This window comes from Mus caroli, unplaced genomic scaffold, assembly GCF_978045245.1.
Source record: "Mus caroli unplaced genomic scaffold, Mus_caroli_1 scaffold_20, whole genome shotgun sequence".
NCBI lineage: Eukaryota > Metazoa > Chordata > Mammalia > Rodentia > Muridae > Mus > Mus caroli.
In genome coordinates, this window is record NW_028227275.1 from 49,362,369 (window position 1) to 49,386,149 (window position 23,781).

Genomic DNA, 23,781 nt, shown 5'->3' on the forward strand with positions numbered 1-23,781 from the left:
CTTGAGCCTGAGTCTAGAAATTTCCGAAGTGAATGGCTACAAAGCACAGATAAAATGCTAGTACTTCAAAGAGATGCAAACTGTCAATAGCTTTGATCTAAGTTCAGAGAGAACCGAATGGACAAGTCCCAGGCTCTTCACTGAGCCAGTGCCTCTAAGAGCCATAAGAAATGAAAAGAAAACCTAGAGCCAACTCCCCCACTCCAGGCCTATCTTCAGTAAGTTGTATTTCTTACAACTTTGCAGAAGGGGAAAGGAACATATACAATATCAGAGTTCAACTCATTAGAGAAAGTATTACATTTCAAATTATTTTAAAATCAGAAGCTATTTTAATTTTTAGCTAGATGTTTTTAACAAGACATAAGGCAATATACATTTAAAGTAAAGTTGCTTGAATCAGGTGTGGTAGGGCACACACACAGCTTTGGCGGCTAAGACAGATGATCAGGTCAGCAACAGCCTGAGCAACCTCACAAGACCCTATCTCCAAAAAATAGTAAAAAAGTTAATCACTGAATTAGTTCATTAATTTCTCAGAATTGTCTAAATAAAATTACTCATAGATAATGGCCACAACCATGGAGGTCTTCATCCTCTCAGATGTTTAGGCAGGTAGGGATTTTTCCCTAAAAATTATACAGCTAATGTATTGATTGTTTTAACACATCACTAACAGGGGCTCTTGTCACAATTCTGCACTGTCAGCAGGAAAGTTTGCACATTTTAAACTGTACATGATATACCACTTATTGGGCCAATTTTACATCAAAACATTAGCCTAAATTCTTCTTTCTTTGGCTGTGATGAGCCTCCACGGACCCTATGACACTAAGTATTTGGTTTATTCATTCTTTAACCTGAATTCCCAAAGCAGAATTTTATATTACTAACATTTACATACTTTCCAAAATGGCATGCCTCCAAGTTTTGTCCCCGGTATTGACCATCTTTGAAGGTATTTCTTTCCCCACATCCACATCTAAATAACAGGACTTTTCAACATTGGCCAATATTCTAAACAAAAATGATATCTGGCTGTAATTTTAATTTGCATTTCTTTCATTGGTAATATGAGTAACCATCTTTTCATATGTGGACTGATCATGTCTCTGTATGACTTATGACCCATTTTTTAAAGCTTATATCTGTGTCACATTGATTTATAAGAGTCTTTCATCAGAGACATTAGGAATAGACCAGGTATGGTGGTTAATCTCAGCACTTAGGAGGCAGGGCAGCCAGATCTTTAAATTTTTGAGGCCAACTTGTCTACATAGTGAGTTTCAGGCCAGCAAGGATACATAAGAGAGACCTTGTCTCACAAACAACAACAACAACAAAGATTAATTTGGGGGTGGGGTGGGGAGGCTGCAAATAGTTTCCCATTTTTCATTTATATTTAATTATTAATATTATAATACTTTTATTTTTCTATAATACTTTTAAAACCATAGTTATTACATATTGTCACTTAATCAACCCTAACTTTTTAATGTAATTTTCATGTACCTCAAAACATTTTTATTATTTAGTTATTTATTTATGTTATACGTATTAGTGTTTTGACTGCATGTATGTCTATGCATGACTCGTGTGCCTTGGTGCTCTCCTGGTGCCTGTGGAGGCATTCAGTTCTCTGACAATTGAATTAACAATGCTTGGAAGCCACCATGTGGGTTCTGGGAATCAAATCCAGGTTCTCTAAAAAGGCAGCCAGTGCTTCTAACCACTGAGCCATCACACCAACTCCTCCAAAAATTCTGTTCAAAACCTTCACTTCAATGTTATGCTAATGTTTTCACTGCTTTATTTGATATCTGTGGTTTTCTTTTTCTGTGGAAAAAAATATGTGTTTGTAACCTATTTCAGTTTTTAGTGTCCCTATGTAAAAAGAAGTCAAACATTCAAACACATTTAGAATGAGGCTCAGTCAAAACTAGAAGATTAATACATAATGTAATTTTGTAACCCTATCGATGGGAATTTGTCTTAAAGAAATTATAGATGCATGCAAAAATATCATTTATCAATTGTTCCACACTGCATTATTTGAAAATATTAATTAGAGCCCACTGGCCAGCTTAAGGGATGAACTTGAGGCTTATCTGGCCCCCTCAACCACCTTTCTGCTTTCAGAAAGCCTGACTCCCAATATCATCCATCACTGGCTTTCCAATCTCCCTTTCTCAGCTCCCATCTCCGAAGACTGCTTTCTCACCTGGCTAATGCCTTGTTCCTCTCAGCCCTTCATAACAAATGAAACTTCTATCTTGTCTGATTTACACTGCACCAGTGAAAGTCTCTGTCTTAACAGTATGTTGTCCATCAATCTTCAGAGGGCCTCGCAGATTTTATGGCAACAGCAACAAGATACATGTAATAAAATAAAATGTAAAAAGAAAAGAAAAAGAAGTATGACATGGTCACATATTTTTTAAATAGGATAAGTAATGAAGCCACACATATATTTTGAAAAGCATAAAAAATATACGGGATTAGTAATAGAATCCCAAATTTTCTAAGGTGAATTCAAGTTTTCTCCCTCCTACACATAAACACTTCCCCTTGAGGCTCAGCAGTGTCGTGCAGTAGATGCTCTTTCTTGCAGTTGCCTTTGAGAAAAGCAAAGCGTCAAGTGGATGTTATCACCTGTGTGGCTCACTGCTGTGGCTAAGAGGATGGATGCTGATGCTAATAGTGAGGATGGAAATTAATCACTTCAGAATATCAGTCACAGGGAAGATGCTGACACACTGAAGTAAGCATCCCTTCAAGTTGTGCACCTTAAACATACATCAATGAAAGATTGTAAAAGTGTTTTAGCTAAAAAGTATGTAACCTAAAATTTAAAAATAACAATTTCCTTTTCTGTTGAAACAAATTTTTAACAATAGGAACATCAAGGATCTAAGCTACCTCCCTGATTTCTATTTCATTTTTATGTGTATCCTAATTTCTCAAAGACATTAAAATTCACCCAATTCTAAAGTGATTTTGAACAGAAAAACAATTGATTGTCTATAGAATCTTCTAGTATGCTTTTATTTTGAGGGAAAATGTTTTATTTTTATCTTTATCCTCATCTTTATTATGCTGTCTTTTTTTTTTACAGTTGATTCAACTACTTCAAATGCCAACTGTGTACCTTGACTCCTGAAGTGGAATTTGGTCATCTGAGATGCTTGAATTATTTTAAATTTTTCTGAGATACAATTTTCTTATTAAATGCAGATGGTCTTATTGAAGATGATTTTATTCTCTACTGGCTTATTTCTGATTTGGAAACAAAAGCTATTTTTTTCTATGATATAGAAATAATACAAAGTCTCTTGAATATACACCAATAATCTGGCTAAATTTCTCCTTTACTAATTTGTAGTCTCATTATGGCCAAACTAACAACTTTCTCTTTTTACTCCTATAGTGAGGAGCACTAGGCCGAGCAACCTCTGATCTTCTGTGAAGCTCTAACGATTAGTTCTTCTGACCATCTACTGATCACTAAACAGCCCTGAACATCCACTGCTGGTCCTCGGTCTTCCAAGGACACTGTGAGTCCATGGTGAGATGAAGGGTCCCAGTTTGCTAAAGAACAGTATTTATACAACCTGACTCTTTTTTTCCTGTAAGTCAGGAAATGAGAGTTAAATAGTCAGACTACTTCAGGACTCTGATAATCCAAAATAATTCCCAGATATCAATCCAGCAGAGTGGGGCTGTGGTCGAAAAACCTCTGAAGACTGTTAAGTGGGTAGAGAATTAATAGCAGTGAGAAAGAAAATTTGAGCTCAACTCAAGATACAGCATGGATAGATGGGTGTTGGGAGAGGATCAATGGAAATTAAAGAAAACACTAAAAAGAGGGCATGAGACCAGGATGAGTCTCATTAAGCTGGCCAAAATGAACTCTTGCTACAAATAGGCCAAGCACTCAGAAACAAGGATTTTAGTATTAGAGATGAGAGATGAAGAATTTGACACCAAGGGTGTCGGGGGGGGGGGTCCCTCACTAAACAGACTTAGCAGGTTGTTTGTTGAAACTGGGCTCCAGAAGAAAGCACAGGGAGAAGGCTCAGAGAAGCCTAACCAAAATCTGGTCAAGGAGAATTATTTGAATTTGAGTCCTTGGCTGGCCATTTACTGACAGCGACTGTGTAAATGTAATGTAAATGTAACCAAGCCAAGGACTGCTCTAAGCTTCAAAGAAACTCATAGCCAGTCTGCAGACCACATAGACTTTAAGGTGAAAATCAAGATGAAATTGCAGGGTTCTGAAAGCCCTTGGTGAAATATGCAGAAGAGCCTCTATGTAAAGAAGCTATTCCTACAAGACAGAGGAGAAGTCATAGGTAAATGACTGCATTGTATGACTCTCTCCCTACCCAGAATCCAGGCTGAGACTATTATGGTTCTCCCTGCAAACCAGGGACCATCTGTATAAGGAATTTCTAAACCAAAAATTGAAGACTTGGGTCCAGTTTTCCTACATAGTCATGAGCAGTTGAGTACTTTAGAAAACCTTGTAACATAATGATGTATATAACAGATAGCACTTCAGCCTCATGCTACCATACTCCAAACCTTAACCTATCTCCTCCCTAGGTAGATAGACAGAAGCCTATCCCAGCCATGAGCCAGATAAACCACACCAATGTGAAAGAATTCGTCTTCCTGGCACTTACTCGCATCCGGGAACTGGAGTTCTTTTTGTTCTCAGTCTTCTTTCTTGTGTATGTAACAACTGTGCTGGGAAACACCCTCATTGTGGTTACCATCACTGCCGAGTCCCGCCTCCACACTCCTATGTACTTCCTCTTGAGGAACAAATCCATTCTGGATATTGTTTTTTCATCTATCACAGTCCCCAAGTTCCTGGTGGATCTTTTATCAGAAAGGAAGGTCATCTCCTATAATGGTTGTTTAACACAGATCTTCTTCTTCCACTTTGCTGGTGGGGCAGATATTTTCTTCCTCTCTGTGATGGCCTATGACAGGTACCTTGCAATTGCTAAACCCCTGCACTATGTAACCATTATGAGGAGAGAGGTATGGTTGGCCTTGGTGGTGGCCTCCTGGGTGGGTGGTGGTTTACATTCAATTGTCCAGATAATTCTAATGCTTCCACTCCCCTTCTGTGGCCCCAACACCTTGGATGCCTTTTACTGTGATGTACCCCAGGTGGTGAAGCTGGCCTGCACTGATACCTTTGCCCTTGAACTTCTCATGATCTCCAACAATGGCCTGGTAACCCTGTTGTGGTTCTTCCTGCTCCTAGGCTCCTACACCATCATTCTGGTTATGCTCAGATCCCATTCTGGGGAGGGCCGGAACAAGGCTCTCTCCACCTGCACCTCTCACATCATGGTGGTGACTCTCCATTTTGTGCCCTGTGTTTACATCTATTGCAGGCCCTTCACCACCCTGCCCATGGACACAGCCATATCTATCAATAATACTGTCATCACGCCCATGCTAAACCCCATGATCTACACTCTCAGGAACCAAGAGATGAAGTCAGCCATGAAGAGACTGCAGAGGAGGCTAGGGCCTTCTGAGAGCAATAAGCTAGGGTGAGCCATCTGGTAGAGTCCAGAAGTCTAAGGCTAATTCAGTTCTTTTCATCTGCTACTCTAAGAATAAGAGAAAGCTGGTTCTATATATCTTCTGTGATATAGATGTCACCATATGCCTTCTATGATACAAACATACAAATCCATTAGAGAGAATATGAAAATAAAATGAAGAGATGAGTCTAGACAATCTGCGCAATCTGACTGTGCACAGGGGGGAAGTCCATGCAAAATAATTGAAATCAGTCCCATAAGCACTACTACACTGTCATCTGTTGCTCTCCTGCCAACCCTTCCCTTGCTTCACCACCTCTGATGCAGGACAGCACTACTGTCCACAAAGTTATCAGAGAAGGAAGTATGGTCAATGTCATGAAGATGGCAGTTATAAAAGTCAGATGGCTGCCAATATGGATCAAGCATTCAATGTTCCCTGTTAGCTTTCCTTGCATTCCTAAATATGCATGTACACATTGGTCAATTATATTTTTTAAATTATTTTATTTATTTACATTCCAAATGTTGTCCCCTTTCCAGGTTGTCCCTGCCAGAGTTCTCCCCATCCCCCTCCCCTTTGCCTCTGAGAGGATGCTACTCCACCCACCCACCTGTTCCCCTCATTCCCCTAGTCCTCCTACTCCCACACACACACACACATGCCTGTCAGCATTCCCCTTTCTTGGAGTATCAGGTTTTTACAGGATTAGGTACATACTCTTCCACTTAGGCCAGACAATGCAGTCCTCTGCGACATATGTGCCAAACCAGCCCATGTATGCTCTTTGATTGGTGGTTTAGTCTCTGAATATTGATCAATTTTTAAAAATGATTTTGTGAGTGCAGTATTGTAAATTTATTTCATCAATTAATGAAAAGAGAAGGAATGATTTAAATTGGGTTAAATCTGGTGTGTGTCTGTGTATATAAAAAAAAAAAATCTATGTCTAAAGCCTGGCAGTGGTGGCCCCATGCCTTTACTCCCAATACCCTGGAGGCAGAGGCAGATGAAGCTGTCAGTTCAAGGCCAGCCTGGTCTACAGAGCTAGTTCCAGGATCTCCAGGACTACACAGAGAAACCTTGTATCAAAAAACAAAATGAGAGAAAACAGAAACCTCTATCTAATCCAGCTATTTCCTATTCTTCATTCCATTCAACTGATTTGTCCACTGAAATAATCTTGGAGTTACACAGGCAGTTTGTAGGCATACCTGTAACAAATCTATAATGTCACTGCCTCTCAACCACAACTTCCTTTTTCTCTCATCTGTGTTTCTTGTTTTAACAAAGAGCTGTGTGTGCGTGTGTGTGTGTGTGTGTGTGTGTGTGTGTGTGTGTGTGTGTGTGTGTAGGTCAAAGAACAACCTCTGGGATCAATCCCTCAGGAGCCATCCACCTTATTCATTGAGATAGTGCCTCTCACTAGCCTGGAGCTCACCTATTCAACTGGATCAGTGGCTGCTAGATTTCTAAGCTACAGGGATCTTCTTGTCTCTGCCTCCCCTGCACAGAGATTTCAGCCTGCACCCCCACTTCTCCCAGCTTTTTCAAGTGGAATCTGAAGATCAAACTTAATTCCTCATACTTGGGAGGCAAACATCTTACCAAGTGAGCCATCTTGCCAGCCCCTTCCAGGACTTTGAAATAAAAGGGAGGATTTTGTCTAAGTATTAGTAAACTACCCAAGACAGTCCATCACAATTCAAAACAAACAAGCAGACAAAAAAAAAAAAAAAAAACAGCTAAGAAATATCTTCTATCACCAAGACCTATTTTAATAATGATATTCTATAAAAAGACATGTATATGTAGGGTCATTTACAAATGACTATTAAATATTTGTTTTGGAGTTCACCCCTATACCACAGGAAATTTCAGCTTCCTGTGGATATGTAAAGACAATCTTCCCTCTGTGCTTGCTTCAAATTTCACCCTCTGTCTTCTTCAGTCATTCAAAATTGTGGGAGGGGGGAGGTGGCATATAAGAAAGTTCAAGAAATTAAAGCACATTGAACAACTTTTCTTACAAAGTACCAAATTAATATAATGCTTAAGATTTAGTCAAAAAGGTTCTAGAAGATAATATCCATAATATCCATAATAATATCCATATGTGGTTCTTCCTGACTCCCATAAGACAGAGCAGCTTGCAACCAAGACGTATAATCACAGGACAATGCTTCTTAGCTTTTCTTTTTTAATTATTGTTTCCAATTTTCATACACATGCCGTGTGTGTGTGTTTGTGTGTGTGTGTGTTCATGTATACATCAAAATCCTGTGTGTGTATGTGTGTATACAGTACTTTGACAATATCACACATATACATTATCCTCTCTTCTCTCCCACTCCTACAAATTCCTTCTTCTCAAGAATAGCTCCTCCGGGAGCTGAAGAGATGGCTCAGAGGGTAAGAGCACTGACTGTTCTTCCAAAGGCCATGAGTTCAAATCCCAGCAACCACATGCTCTCTTCTGGTGTGTCTGAAGAGACAGCTACAGTGTACTTAGATATAATCATAAATAAATCTTAAAAAAAAAAAGAATAGCTCCTCCTACTTTCATGCCTTCTTTTTTATAACCTACTGAGTTTGATTAGGATTGTTTATGTGAGTATAGGTGGAGTCACTTATTTGAGCAATACAAACTTACTAATAGCAACAACACCAAGAATAAGATTTCCCCATGCCCCAGTAACAATATTCATGGGCCCTGTCTTAAACAGGTCTTACACATGCATGTTAACCACAATGTTGTGTTCATGGGTGTGACAGCTGAGTCATGTCCAGGAGACAACATTTCTCAGCACTCTTTCCATCCTCCAGTTCTCACATTCTTTCTGTGGCCTTTTCTTTGGTGGTCCCTGAGCATTGAAGTGAGTGATATAGAAGTCTTATTTAGGGCTGAGTCCAACAATCTCAGGACTCTGACTTAGTTTTGAAACTTTCTTAAATTCCTTTCCCTTCATGAGTTTTGTTAAGTATTTTTCCTGATGACCTCCACAAATTACCCACCAAAGATACATTATGTATCTTTTCATATACCAATATTCATTGAAGAGACATGTCATTGAAATGGCTAGAATGGTTTTGCTTCCCATTCCCCACAAATAAATTGTGCCTTTGTCCCCATAAGAAATGAGTGGTCCTATGACATTAGATTCTAATAGATAAATCTTTCTCAAAAAGTCAAAGAACAGAAGGATGCATAGTTTTGTGCCTTCCACAGTCTTTGAACAATTTAAAAAAACAGCTGTCCTGATTAGTTTTAACAACTTGAAACAACTTAGAAATGCTTAGAAACAACTTAGAAATTGAGACGCTGTTATAAACAAATTGGCCTATGTACATATTTATTGGAGAGTATCTTGACTGCTAACTGATATAAGAGTCTCCAGCCGGAGAGAGAAATCCGGCATACATAGGGCCACAACCCTCTTCCGGTCAGAAAAGCACCGGGGCAGCTGGGGCGCAGGGTCGGCTGACACTCGCCAGCTACCCACAACACCCGCCACAGGATCTTAAGACTTCTGGTGAGTGGAGCACAGCTTCTGCTCCAATCCAATTGCGCGGGACCTGAGACTGCATTAGTTAGGGAAGCAGAAACCGGCCTGAGTAGGGCCACAGGCCTCATCCAGCCGGATCAGCGCCGGGGTAGCGGGAGCGCAGGGTTGCCTGACACCCGCCAGCTACCCACGACCCCCGCCGCAGGATTTTGGGACTGCTGGTGAGTGGAACACAGCTTCTGCTCCAGTCCAATCACGCGGGACCTGAGACTGCTCTGGTGGGGAGAGAGAAATCCGGCCTACATAGGGACACAACCCTATTTTGGTCAGAAAAGCACCGGGGCAGCTGGGGCGCAGGGTCGGCTGACACTCGCCAGCTACCCACAACACCCGCCACAGGATCTTAAGACTTCTGGTGAGTGGAGCACAGCTTCTGCTCCAATCCAATTGCGCGGGACCTGAGACTGCATTAGTTAGGAAAGCAGATACCGGCCTGAGTAGGGCCACAGGCCTCATCCGGCCGGATCAGCGCCGGGGTAGCAGGAGAGCAGGGTTGCCTGACACCCGCCAGCTACCCACAACCCCCGCCGCAGGATTTTGGGACTGCTGGTGAGTGGAACACAGCTTCTGCTCCAATCTTTAAACAGTGACAACGACAACAACTAACCCCAGAGATTACCAGATGGCGAAAGGTAAACGTAATAATCTTACTAACAGAAACCAAGACCACTCACCATCATCAGAACCCAGCACCCCCACTTCGCCCAGTCCAGGGCACCCCAACACACCGGAAAAGCTAGACACGGATTTAAAAGCATATCTCCTGATGATGATAGAGGACTTCAAGAAGGACTTTAATAACACACTTAAAGAAATGCAGGAGAACACTGATAAACAGGCAGTAGACAATAAAGAGGAAGCACAAAAATCCCTTAAAGAATTGCAGGAGAACACTGCTAAAGAGTTACAAATCCTTAAAGAAAAACAGGATAACATAATCAAACAGGTAGAAGTACTTACAGAAAAACAGGAAAACACATCCAAACAGTTGATGGAAATGAACAAAACCATACTAGACCTAAAAAGGGAAGTAGACACAATAAAGAAAACCCAAAATGAGGCAACACTGGAGATAGAAACCCTAGGGAAGAAATCTGGAACCATAGATACGAGCATCAGCAACAGAATACAAGAGATGGAAGAGAGAATCTCAGGTGCAGAAGATTCCATAGAGAACATCGGCACAACAATCAAGGAAAATGTAAAATGCAAAAAGATCCTAACTCAAAACATCCAAGAAATACAGGACACAATGAGAAGACCAAACCTACGGATAATAGGAGTGGATGAGAATGAAGATTTTCAACTCAAAGGACCAGCAAACATCTTCAACAAAATTATAGAAGAAAACTTCCCAAAACTAAAGAAAGAGATGCCCATGAACATACAAGAAGCCTACAGAACTCCAAATACACTGGACCAGAAAAGAAATACCTCCCGACACATTATAATCAGAACAACAAATGCTCTAAATAAAGATAGAATACTAAAAGCAGTAAGAGAAAAAGGCCAAGTAACATATAAAGGCAAGCCTATCAGAATTACACCAGATTTTTCACCAGAGACTATGAAAGCCAGAAGATCCTGGACGGATGTTATACAGACACTAAAAGAACACAAATTCCAGCCCAGGCTACTATACCCAGCCAAACTCTCAATTAACATAGATGGAGAAACCAAAGTATTCCACGACAAAACCAAATTCACACATTATCTCTCCACGAATCCAGCCCTTCAAAGGATAATAACAGAAAAAACCAATACAAGGACAGGAACCACGCCCTAGAAACAACAAGAAGGTAATCCCTCAACAAACCTAAAAGAAGACAGCCACAAGAACAAAATGCCAACTTTAACAACAAAAATAACAGGAAACAACAATTACTTTTCCTTAATATCTCTTAATATCAATGGACTCAACTCCCCGATAAAAAGACATAGACTAACAAACTGGCTACACAAACAAGACCCAACATTTTGCCGCTTACAGGAAACTCATCTCAGAGAAAAGGATAGACACTACCTCAGAATGAAAGGCTGGAAAACAATTTTCCAAGCAAATGGCATGAAGAAACAAGCTGGAGTAGCCATTCTAATATCTGATAAGATTGACTTCCAACCCAAAGTCATTAAAAAAGACAGGGAGGGACACTTCATACTCATCAAAGGTAAAATCCTCCAAGAGGAACTATCAATCCTGAATATCTATGCTCCAAATACAAAGGCAGCCACATTCATTAAAGAAACTTTAGTAAATCTCAAAGCACACATTGCACCTCATACAATAATAGTGGGAGACTTCAACACACCACTTTCACCAATGGACAGATCATGGAAACAGAAACTAAACAGGGACACAGTGAAACTAAGAGAAATTATGAATCAAATGGATCTGGCAGATATCTACAGAACATTCTATCCTAAAACAAAAGGATATACCTTCTTCTCAGCACCTCATGGTACCTTCTCCAAAATTGACCACATAATTGGTCACAAAACAGGCCTCAACAGATACAAAAATATTGAAATTGTCCCATGCATCCTATCAGACCACCATGGACTAAGGCTGATCTTCAATAACAAAATAAATAATAGAAAGCCAACCTTCACGTGGAAACTGAACAACACTCTTCTCAATGATACCTTGGACAAGGAAGGAATAAAGAAAGAAATTAAGGACTTTTTAGAGTTCAATGAAAATGAAGCCACAACATACCCAAACTTATGGGACGCAATGAAAGCATTTCTAAGAGGAAAACTCATAGCTCTGAGTGCCTCCAAAAGGAAACTAGAGAGAGCACACATTAGCAGCTTGACAACACACCTAAAAGCACTAGAACAAAAGGAAGCAAATTCACCCAAGAGGAGTAGACGGCAGGAAATAATCAAACTCAGGGGCGAAATCAACCAAGTGGAAACAAGAAAAACTATTCAAAGAATCAACCAATCAAGGAGCTGGTTCTTAGAGAAAATCAACAAGATAGATAAACCCTTAGCCAGACTCACTAGAGGGCACAGGGAAAGCATCCTAATTAACAAAATCAGAAATGAAAAAGGAGACATAACAACAGATCCTGAAGACATCCAAAACACCATCAGATCCTTCTACCAAAGGCTATACTCAACAAAACTGGAGAACCTGGATGAAATGGAGAAGTTCCTAGACAGATACCAGGTACCAAAGTTGAATCAAGATCAGGTTAATGATCTAAACAGCCCTATATCCCCCAAAGAAATAGAAGCAGTCATTAATAGTCTCCCAACTAAAAAAAGCCCAGGACCAGATGGGTTTAGTGCAGAGTTCTATCAGACCTTCAAAGAAGATCTAATCCCAGTTCTTCACAAACTATTCCACAAAATAGAAACAGAGGTACTCTACCCAACTCATTCTATGAAGCCACAATTACTCTGATACCTAAACCGCAAAAAGACCCAACAAAGATAGAAAACTTCAGACCAATATCCCTTATGAATATTGATGCAAAAATCCTCAATAAAGTTCTTGCTAACCGAATCCAAGAACACATCAAAACAATCATCCATCCTGACCAAGTAGGTTTCATCCCAGGGATGCAGGGATGGTTCAATATACGGAAATCCATCAACGTAATCCACTATATAAACAAACTCAAAGACAAAAACCACATGGTCATCTCGTTAGATGCGGAAAAAGCATTTGACAAGATCCAACACCCATTCATGATAAAAGTCTTGGAAAGATCAGGAATTCAAGGCCCATACCTAAACATGATAAAAGCAATCTACAGCAAACCAGTAGCCAACATCAAAGTAAATGGTCAGAAGCTTGAAGCAATCCCTCTAAAATCAGGGACTAGACAAGGCTGTCCACTTTCTCCATACCTATTCAACATTGTACTTGAAGTCCTAGCCAGAGCAATTCGACAACAAAAGGAGATCAAAGGGATACAAATTGGAAAAGATGAAGTCAAAATATCACTTTTTGCAGATGATATGATAGTATATATAAGTGACCCTAAAAATTCCACCAGAGAACTCCTAAGCCTGATAAACAGCTTCGGTGAAGTAGCTGGATATAAAATTAACTCAAACAAATCAATGGCCTTTCTCTACACAAAGAATAAACAGGCTGAGAAAGAAATTAGGGAAACAACACCCTTCTCAATAGCCACAAATAATATAAAATATCTTGGCGTGACTCTAACTAAGGAAGTGAAAGATCTGTATAATAAAAACTTCAAGTCTCTGAAGAAAGAAATTATAGAAGATCTCAGAAGATGGAAAGATCTCCCATGCTCATGGATTGGCAGGATCAACATTGTAAAAATGGCTATCTTGCCAAAAGCAATCTACAGATTCAATGCAATCCCCATCAAAATTCCAAATCAATTCTTCAACGAATTAGAAAGTGCAATCTGCAAATTCATCTGGAATAACAAAAAACCTAGGATAGCAAAAACTCTTCTCAAGGATAAAAGAACCTCTGGTGGAATCACCATGCCGGACCTAAAGCTCTACTACAGAGCAATTGTGATAAAAACTGCATGATACTGGTATAGTGACAGACAAATAGACCAATGGAATAGAATTGAAGACCCAGAAATGAACCCACACACCTATGGTCACTTGATCTTCGACAAGGGAGCTAAAAACATCCAGTGGAAGAAAGACAGCATTTTCAACGAATGGTGCTGGCACAACTGGTTGTTAACATGTAGAAGAATGCGAATCGATCCATTCCTATCTCCTTGTACTAAGGTCAAGTCTAAGTGGATCAAGGAACTTCACATAAAACCAGAGACACTGAAACTTATAGAGGAGAAAGTGGGGAAAAGCCTTGAAGATATGGGCACAGGGGGAAAATTCCTGAATAGAACAGTAATGGCTTGTGCTGTAAGATCGAGAATTGACAAGTGGGACCTCATGAAACTACAAAGCTTCTGCAAGGCTAAAGACACCATCAATAAGACAAAAAAACCACCAACAGATTGGGAAAGGATCTTCACCTATCCTAAATCAGATAAGGGACTAATATCCAATATATATAAAGAACTCAAGAAGGTGGACTCCAGAAAGTCAAATAACCCCATTAAAAAATGGGGCTCAGAACTGAACAAAGAATTCTCACCTGAGGAATACCGAATGGCAGAGAAACACCTGAAAAAATGTTCAACATCCTTAATCATCAGGGAAATGCAAATCAAAACAACCCTGAGATTCCACCTCACACCAGTCAGAATGGCTAAGATCAAAAATTCAGGTGACAGCAGATGCTGGCGAGGATGTGGAGAAAGAGGAACACTCCTCCATTGTTGGTGGGATTGCAAGCTTGTACAACCACTCTGGAAATCAGTCTGGCGGTTCCTCAGAAAATTGGACATAGTACTACCGGAGGATCCAGCAATACCTCTCCTGGGCATATATCCAGAAGATGTCCCAACCGGTAAAAAAGACACATGCTCCACTATGTTCATAGCAGCCCTATTTATAATAGCCAGAAGCTGGAAAGAACCCAGATGTCCCTCAACAGAGGAATGGATACAGAAATTATGGTACATTTACACAATGGAGTACTACTCAGCTATTAAAAAGAATGAATTTATGAAATTCCTAGCCAAATGGATGGACCTGGAGGGCATCATCTTGAGTGAAGTAACACAATCACAAAAGAACTCACACAATATGTATTCATTGATAAGTGGATATTAGCCCAAAACTTAGGATACCCAAGATATAAGATACAATTTGATAAACGCATGAAACTCAAGAAGAATGAAGACCAAAGTGTGGACACTGTGCACCTTCTTAGAATTGGGAACAAAACACCCAGGGAAGGAGTTACAGAGACAAAGTTCGTAGCTGTGATGAAAGGATGGACCATTTAGAGACTGCCGTATCCAGGGATCCATCCCATAATCAGCTTCTAAACGCTGACACTATTGCATACACTAGCAAGATTTTGCTGAAAGGACCCAAATATAGCTGTCTCTTGTGAGACGATGCCGGGGCCTAGCAAACACAGGAGTGGATGTTCACAGTCAGCTATTGGATGTATCACAGGGCTCCCAATGGAGAAGCTAGAGAAAGTACCCAAGGAGCTAAAGGGATCTGCAACCCTATTGTTGGAACAACATGATGTACTAACCAGAACCCCGGAGCTCTTGTCTCTAGCTGCATATGGATCGAAAGATGGCCTAGTCGGCCATCAATGGAAAGAGAGGCCCATTGGACTTGCAAACTTTATATGCCCCAATATAGGGGAATGCCAGGGCCAAAAAATGGGAATGGGTGGGTAGGGAAGTGGGGGGCGCTATGGGGGACTTTTGGGATAGCATTGGAAATGTAATTGAGGAAAATATGTAATAAAAATATTAAAAATCAAAAAAAAAAAGAGTCTCCAGCCCATTGTGAGCAGATCCATTCCTCAGGCAGGTTGCCCTGAAGCCAAAAAAAAAAAAAAAGAAAAGAAAAGAAAAGAAAAAAATCTATCTGCAGATAAGCATGCCAACCAGCAAACAAAGTATTACACAGCTACTGCTATACTTTGACTGTGGAGCACATTCTGTTATTAAAGGTATTGCTACATGGAATAACAAGTTGGCCTGCTATCAAGATTCTACCTTGACTTCCTCAGTGATGGACAGTGACCTAGAATCATTAGCTGAACAAACCCTTCCCTAGATTAAGTTGCTTTTGGTTGGGATGTTTTATAACAGGAAGAAAAATGAAACTAGGACAAGCCATATGGATTCTTACTACTTCATAAGCAAATTAAAATATGTTAGTTTAAAAAGGGAGAAGGGAAATATCATTTATGGCTAGATAATGGTACTTCTGGAAGCTATGAGTTATAAAAAAAAATTCAGTGCCAGGTGGCATACCTCCTTAGAATCTGTTTCTCAGAGAGCCACTGCCCACCCTCCAAAAAAATAGTACAGATTTATCATTCTTCTTCATAGTCTACTAGATGATAAGATTATATTGCTAAAGACATTTTACACTTTTGTTATAAGATATAAAAATAAAATCAGGCAGGAATTGTGCTGTGTAGTTCTCCACATTCTCTAGTTTTCATGTTAACAAAAGGTGGTACACAAGCTGCTGGGGGAGGGGGGGAGTCATCAACAGACTTACTCAACTTTGAACTCTATGAACTATGATACTAACCACCAGGAAAAATGACACCCCCCCCCTAGTGCAATAGCAGTACAACTGTTGTGGTGGGTAACCAACTGTTCTTGAAAAGCCACTGGCAACCCCCAAAAACAGTACAGATTTATCATTCTTCTACATAGTCCACTCCACAGGAAAGAAATCAAGCCTGGTACTGTAAACTTTGTCAAAAATCCAGGGCTTGGTGGGGCTAGAGTCTCATAATCCTATTGACATTAAAACTGTCTTCTAAATATTTACATTTATACACATAGACAAATACTACACCCAGCCATAGAGATGCTTCTTTTTGCCACAAATTGTACTAAGTGCAGAGACTTATGTCTGTTCAAGGTACTGAGGGTAAGTGACTGTTGAGTGCTCTGCCCTGAATAGAGCATTTATACTACCTTCCCTCTCAAAAGCTCATAGGACATCATGGAAAAATAAGAAGGACAACATAAATATCAGAGGGTCTGGAGAAAGGATATGAAGTACTATCCTCTTGGCACGACACAGCCATTCCAATCATGACCCTATGGGAGATAGAGAGGTCTGCACTAGTCCTGCACAAGACTGGACCTGTAATCAAATAGTCATAGATTGAGGAAAGGCTCATGGAACCCTACCTATCCCTTCTGAACTATTGGCTAGTGATGGATTCTGCAGCATGGGCAGTTATTGTCTTCAGTTGTATACCTAACAGTGAGCCCATCAGCTTCCACTGGATAATTCCACACTCATGCTTACACAGATGCCCTGGTTAAACTCAATGGATCGCAAATCACAGTGAAACATGTCATTATGGTAAATGGTGGGTAGTAGAAAGGAAGGAGAGTTGACAAGGGTAGAAGGGAGACTAGAAGTGGTGGGTATAAAAGTCATCAGAATGCATGTGTGAAATTATCAAAGAACAAACAATAAAAAATAATTTGGAGAGTAAAGAAATGGGAACACTTTTACATGGGTCCACATGAGTGATTTTCGAGTACTTAATTAGAAAGTCTCTAATAACTCCCCCTGGGACCATGGTACTCAGAAGAATGTCCATTCTATTTCAATGCTCACATGCAAATTCCCTTTGCTAATTTTCATATTAAGTTTGGGATTCATAAAACAGTGCCCGTGGCAATATTGGGATAGGAAGGGAAGTCACAAAGATGTGACTCCCAAGATCTGTCCTTCCAAGGTGAAGGCTAAAGAGATGACATTGAAGCCAGCCATGGCAAATCTTCATAAGGCCTTCACTTATGAACACAATGTTTCTCTCTACCATCTACATTGAGGTTTTAATGGTGTGCATTCATGGTTGGACTCTGAAGAATTTAGGTAAGGACACTGAACTGTCAGAGTGTGACATACCATAGGTTGTGCAGAATAACAATTGTGAATAATGTAGTTAAGGTGCTGCAGAAATAACTAAGAAGTCAGGCATGCCTTCAGGAGAAGGAGCAACAGACACGGGCTCAGCATAGCAAAAGAGAAGGAAGGATTTCCTAAGGAAACAATTAGTTGGAAAAAAAGGCATGTTTTGTTCCAGTTTAGGATTTAGGATGATCCTTTGGGATCATGAAACCTTTCTCTACAAAATAATTGCCTCTTTTTAAGACCCCCAAATTCTCTTTTAAAACTGGGAACATTTCAGAGGCAAATTTATATGCATACTTTGCCCATGGCTGACTGAGTCTCCTTGACTTAATCCATAAACAGAAATATTCTGAAGCACAAAGATCCAGCAACCAAACTTTTGTTCCATTTGACCAGTTCCCACAAATCTGTTCAAACAAAAAGAACAAGTTGGCTCAAAGAGAGAGAAGCATTTTACATTTTGCCAGTGTCTTTATATGCAATCCTTGCTTGTTAGGAAAAGAGGATTATATGTTATAATAAAAAGAAAAAAGAAAAAAAGGAAATATCCAAGTTAATTGGGAGCCTATGGCCTCCTGGAGACTTTACAAACATTATCATATTTATTCTTTACACAGCTTCATGTTATGTAAATGTTATGCTTTCCCAGATTTACAAAGGAAACTGGAAGAACCTAAAGGATTCATTCCAAGTAAGAACAAGAAGGAGGAAGAAACAGAATTCCAAACCAGTTATGTCCTGTTCTTAAGTCCTTAACTTTGTCCTGTAATTAATACAATCAAGAAGCCCAGTAAAACATGGTTTTCTCAAGATCAGAAAACTACTTTGTAATCTGCATCAGGAGAAAACATCTTTATCTTTCATCTTTAATACCAAGACAGAAAAATGAGCAAAATAAGTTTCTTAAAGACTGGGCCTGCAGCTCAATGATAGAGTACTTGACTTGAGTGCTTAAGGACCTAGGTTCAATGACTGGAGAGATAAGACAGGTAGACACAAGTTATTTCTCTATGTAATTTTTCAAGGTCACTGGTTTCCAAAGCTTGCCTAAGCATGCTTCTTAACTGGACACCGACCAGAAACTATATATATATGTCTGATGGTGGCAGGTAATTACATCAAATTCAGATGCTAAGAGTAAATATATCTCTCCACTCTTAGTAAATGTTTGTCCTGTTGTAACCATTGAGGGCCTCCTCCTTGGACATTGTTGAGAAATTGAAAGTCAAAGATGACTTTACAACTCACTTGTTAAGTGATGTACTGCATATCAAGAATTATTGTCTTTCTATACTTTATCTTTAAAGCTAGAATAGTCCTGACTGACCTGATCAGTCCCAACTGATCTGAGAAAATACAGCAAAGGAAAATTCCTCTCAATCATAATAAAAGAATAGACAAGCTATCAAGGAATATGTGGTAGCTGTCATTATGTCCACCTATGGTAGAGTGAATGCCAGAAATTATAAATTCAAACTTGAACAGACATTATTTGATATTTCTTCACTGGAAGGGAAAAGAAGGAAATTTACCTTACCAATTGTCAACATTACTCCAGTGATAATAGGTTTGGGGGTTCTGAGAAAAAGGGAGCGTTGTCCTTCAGACAAGAGAACTACGCATACTTTAGCAGAGCAGTGTGGTAGAGGTCTGAGTGAGAAGCTTCAGTCCTGCCAGACAAAGAAAGATGTCTGATCTTAAAGGTTTCTTTTGCAAGATTTCACTTTATTTTTTTTAACTCTGTGTATATGTGGAGGCAGTCTGTCCTCACATGAGTGCAGGTGCTTGGAAAGTCCAGAACAGGACATCAGATCTCTGGAGCTGTAGTTACTGGGAGTTGTGAGCTGTCTGGCCTCGATACTAGAAACTAAACTTGGATCAAGTGTTCTTAGTCTCCAAGTCATCTCTGCAAATCCTGACTGTGGTGGTTTCAATATGCTTCACCCAGGGAACGGAACTATTAGAAGGTGTGGCCTTGTTGGAGAAAATGTGTCACTGTAGGGGTGGACTTTAATATCCTCCTCCTGGCAGCCTGCAGATGATGCCAATCTTTTTCCTGTTTGTCTTCCGACAAAACCATAGAACCATGAGAATCCATGGAATTCACCAGAGCCATGCCTGCCTGGATGCTGCTATGCTTCCTGCCATAATGATAATGGACTGAACTTCAGAACCAGTAAGCCAGCCCCAATCAATTGGCATCCTTTATAAGAGTTGCCTTGGTCATAGAGTCTCCTTAGAGCAATGGGAACCTAAACTAAGACACTGACCTTAAGGGTTTCTTCAGGAAAAAAAATCATGCAATTAAAGAATCAGATCTACTTAATATATGAATAAAACTGTCTCTACTGACATTCTTTGTCATCTTATTATTGTTGTTGTTTAAATGCCATCATTTTCCCCCAAACTGTGAGAATCTATGAAATGAAATTTTAAACTTAAAGGGTATCATTTGTGTGACATAGCATGTAAGAGGTGAAAGAAAGGTGATGGACTCAAATTCCATTGTGACAGGAGATAAGAATGGTAAAATTCACCCTTGGAAGTGCTTGGGAAAAGTTAGGAAGGAGTTCCTTACATAAATCAGTTTTAGATTTGTGTGTCCTAAAATTAATAGGAGGAGGGAGGTAGTAAAAGACTGAGGAATGAAGATCCAGGAGAAATTTGTCCTATTTCTACTTAGCCACTGACTTTCTATATTACCTTGGAGTTTTTATTTTCTTTCATTGTGCTGAATTTGGTATCACCAAAGTGAGATAATAAAATCTATCCCTTGAGCCTCAGAATGATATTTTTTTAAAAACCACTGTATTTAAACCTGTGGTGGTTCCAAAAATAATAACCTCTATCCGTGTGGATCCATATTATGTTATTAGAGAGTGGTAATTCATTTCAGTGGCTGTAAGACATACAGACATACAGACAGACAGACAGAGCACACATATATGAGAGTACATACATGACACTGGCAAGGTATGGAAGTCAGAGAGCAGCTTGTAGGAGTTTGTTCTCTCCTTCCACCATGTAAGTTCTGAGAAATGAACTCAGGTCTTCGGACTTGGCAGAATATGCCTTTACATGCTGAGCCGACTCATCGAACCCTCAGTGGCTTTTAAACTTTAGAAACAAAATGTAGTAAAATTTGGCTATTTGGATTTTCAGAGCTAAATGTAGCCTAGAAGTTTGGCTCATAAGGCTCTCTAGAGTTTCTAGAGGTAAGTTGTAGCAGACTTCCCAAGTCCCCACTAAGTACAATATGAGAACAAGTGGCCTAGTCTAAAGAACAACGTGTGCTACTAATAGAGTGATCAAGTGATCAAGTGCTTTCCCTAGATAACAGCAAGTTCCTAAAGAACATGCTGCAATTGCATACCTGTGCATGTTCTGTCTCTAGGGGATGCAAGTCATACTTTATTGCTTCAATAATACTAGCATTTCCTTCAAAGGTGTAGACAGAGGAGGAAGTAACATTCAATGGAGCTGGGAAATCACACTAAGGTGACTGAATTTATTTTTTGTGGCCTTACCCAATCTCAAGAACTGAGCTTACTCTTATTTTTCTTTTTATCTATTGTTTATATAACAACGGTGTTTGTAAATGTCACCATCATGGTCACTGTGACCTGGGAGTCCCGCCTCCACACGCCCATGTACTTCCTGCTTCGAAACCTCTCTGTGTTGGACATTTGCTTCTCCTCCATTACTGTTCCAAAGGTCTTAGTGGACCTTCTCTCAAGAAGAAAGACCATCTCTTTCAATGGCTGCTTCACTCAGATCTTTTTCTTCCATCTGCTTGGTGGGGCGGATATTTTTTCTCTCTCTGTGATGGCATTTGATCGATACATGGCCATCTTCAGGCCTCTACACTATGTGACCATCATGAGTAGAGGGCGGTGCACAGCCCTCATCGCAGCCTCCTGGGTTGGAGGCTTTGTCCACTCAATTGTGCAGATCTTTCTCTTGCTCCCACTTCCTTTCTGTGGACCCAATGTTGTTGATAGTTTTTACTGTGATGTCCCACAGGTCCTCAAACTTGCCTGCACTGACACCGTTGTTCTCGAGCTCCTGATGATCTCAAACAATGGCCTGATCACTACGCTATGGTTTGTTCTTCTCCTTGTATCCTACACAGTCATCTTGACAATGCTGAGGTCACACACAGGAGAGGGCAGGAAGAAAGCCATCTCCACCTGCACCTCCCACATCACTGTGGTCACCCTGCACTTTGTGCCCTGCATCTATGTCTATGCCAGGCCCTTCACTGCCCTCCCCATGGACAGAGCTGTCTCAATCACCCTAAATATAATTGTTCCTGTCCTGAACCCAATGATCTACACCCTCAGGAACCAGGAGATGAAGTCAGCCATGAAGAGACTCAGGAAAAGACTCATACTTTCTGAGGTAGAATAGTTCCATTATTTATTGTGGAAAAGGGAAACATATAATTGAGTCTTTTCAGGTTGGGACTCAGCTATGTATAATTAACTATAGTAATATGGTGTGCATATGAAGAATATGACACATAAAATTGTTTGTAAACATAGACATCAATAGAAAGTTAAGCAAGAAGAATATAACCTTTGACGAGCAAAGAATAAACGAACTATAATAGAAGCAGCTGAGTTGCCTATCAATGGTCTGTAGAACGGGGTTTTGATTTTGAGACATACAAGGGTCATCAGAGTCATCTGTCTCAAAATTATAAGTCTCTAGCACCTATATCTCCATTTATTAGCCATTATTCTATGACTTGGGGGGTCTTCTATGAATTGAACAGTTAGTGATTTCTTCCTTCCTTTTTAAATCAACAAATGCTTGTTATAAGTGGTTTTAAAAGATTCCCTGCTGTTGTGCATTCTCTGTGACTCTGTCAAAAGTAACTGTGCACTTGACTTACAGTCTGCCTTTGTAAAACCTTTATATATAAATACATAAAGAGCAAGAATCTGAAACTAGTTGCCTTACACTTAACATCCAACTTGTACATAATTGATTTGAGTGTTTGAAAAATAAAAATTTATATCTGACACAATAAATAAATATTTTTGTCATGGTTATGTATACTGTTTTGCAGCTTCCTTTACTGTGGTATGTTAAAATACAATAAAGTTGTCAAATTAACACATCTAATTCCCCTTTATAGTTTAAATGTCTAGATAGAACCCTGTCCATTTATTCATAGTAAATCTCACTTGAATCCAGGATGAGAGAAACAAAGACATGTAAAAATTGATTCCAAACTCAAATCAGTCTTAACCTTTTCCAATTTTGAGGATTGGGGTTGATTTTTTTTTTTTTTTTTGGACACTGGGTATCATTTGTAGTGCAGGGTGGCCTAGAACTTACTACAGGACCCAAGCTGCCTTCAAACTCACAGCCTCTCAGGATTATGGGTATCAAAAAAAAATTCACAAACTTTGTTAGAACCTGTGTACACAATATTGTGATTACAACAGGGACAAGTAGTATTTGCAGAAACATCTTCACTTCAACTTCCGATCTCTCTGTGTGAGTACAGAGAGGTCTAGAAACTAAACTCCCAGTAATCATATACAGAAGAGCAAAATCATTTCCTATGTCCTCCTGTTCCAATGTATCGAGGAAGGCTGAAATAAAGGATCCACTCAAACGAACCTAATAATTAATAATAGGATCATAACTAATAATAATACACATTCCATATCTAATTTATTAATGGAAGATAGGTTTTGGAAGTTATAAGTTGTAAGAAAAATAATTCTGTGAGCATAGTGCATGGCACATTGTTTCCTTGTGAAGTAGACGAAGCCCAAACACATTGATATTTCTATAGGAAGGCATGGACTAGTCCTAAGATGGGCAAAAGTATATCCAAAGACTATGTGTGAATTCGTGTTAACTCAAACAAAATCATGCCGTAAACTTAGGTCAGATAAGGACAAGCTTTACTAGCAAGAAACTGTACGTTAGAGGAAAAATAGAACATAATGTGAAAGCTTATGCATAGCTTTTTCAAATATGAGTAGAAAATGAAACTGAAAGCTGAAAGCAGACTTATGACCAGAATAAAGCATCTAGAAGTGGAAATTATAATGAACTAAGAAGAAATACTGGGCTTCATCCTGCCTCGCCCCTGGAGTGCCCAAAGCACTGATAGCACGCTGCTTAG

The 23,781-nt window shown here is 39.6% G+C and overlaps 2 protein-coding genes across 2 annotated transcripts; both read left to right on the forward strand.

Moving 5' to 3' along the window:
* The first annotated feature begins 4,632 nt into the window (after positions 1-4,632).
* Or4d6 (olfactory receptor family 4 subfamily D member 6) lies at positions 4,633-5,577 on the forward strand. The gene has a single exon (XM_021152263.1). The coding sequence runs from the start codon at positions 4,633-4,635 to the stop codon at positions 5,575-5,577; it is 945 nt and encodes a 314-aa protein (XP_021007922.1).
* An 11,991-nt stretch (positions 5,578-17,568) lies between these two features.
* On the forward strand, positions 17,569-22,043 carry LOC110285817 (olfactory receptor 4D11-like). The gene is made up of 2 exons (XM_021152256.2): positions 17,569-17,594; positions 21,080-22,043. Exon 2 carries the CDS (start codon positions 21,108-21,110, stop codon positions 22,041-22,043), a length of 936 nt encoding a protein of 311 aa, XP_021007915.1. The 5' UTR covers positions 17,569-17,594; positions 21,080-21,107.
* Positions 22,044-23,781: the final 1,738 nt, after the last annotated feature.

What these genes read in the sequence shown, in the direction of transcription:
- LOC110285817 (XM_021152256.2), top strand. Translation starts at nt 21,108, where the DNA reads ATGGAGCTGGGAAATCACACTAAGGTGACTGAATTTATTTTTTGTGGC.
- Or4d6 (XM_021152263.1), top strand. Translation starts at nt 4,633, where the DNA reads ATGAGCCAGATAAACCACACCAATGTGAAAGAATTCGTCTTCCTGGCA.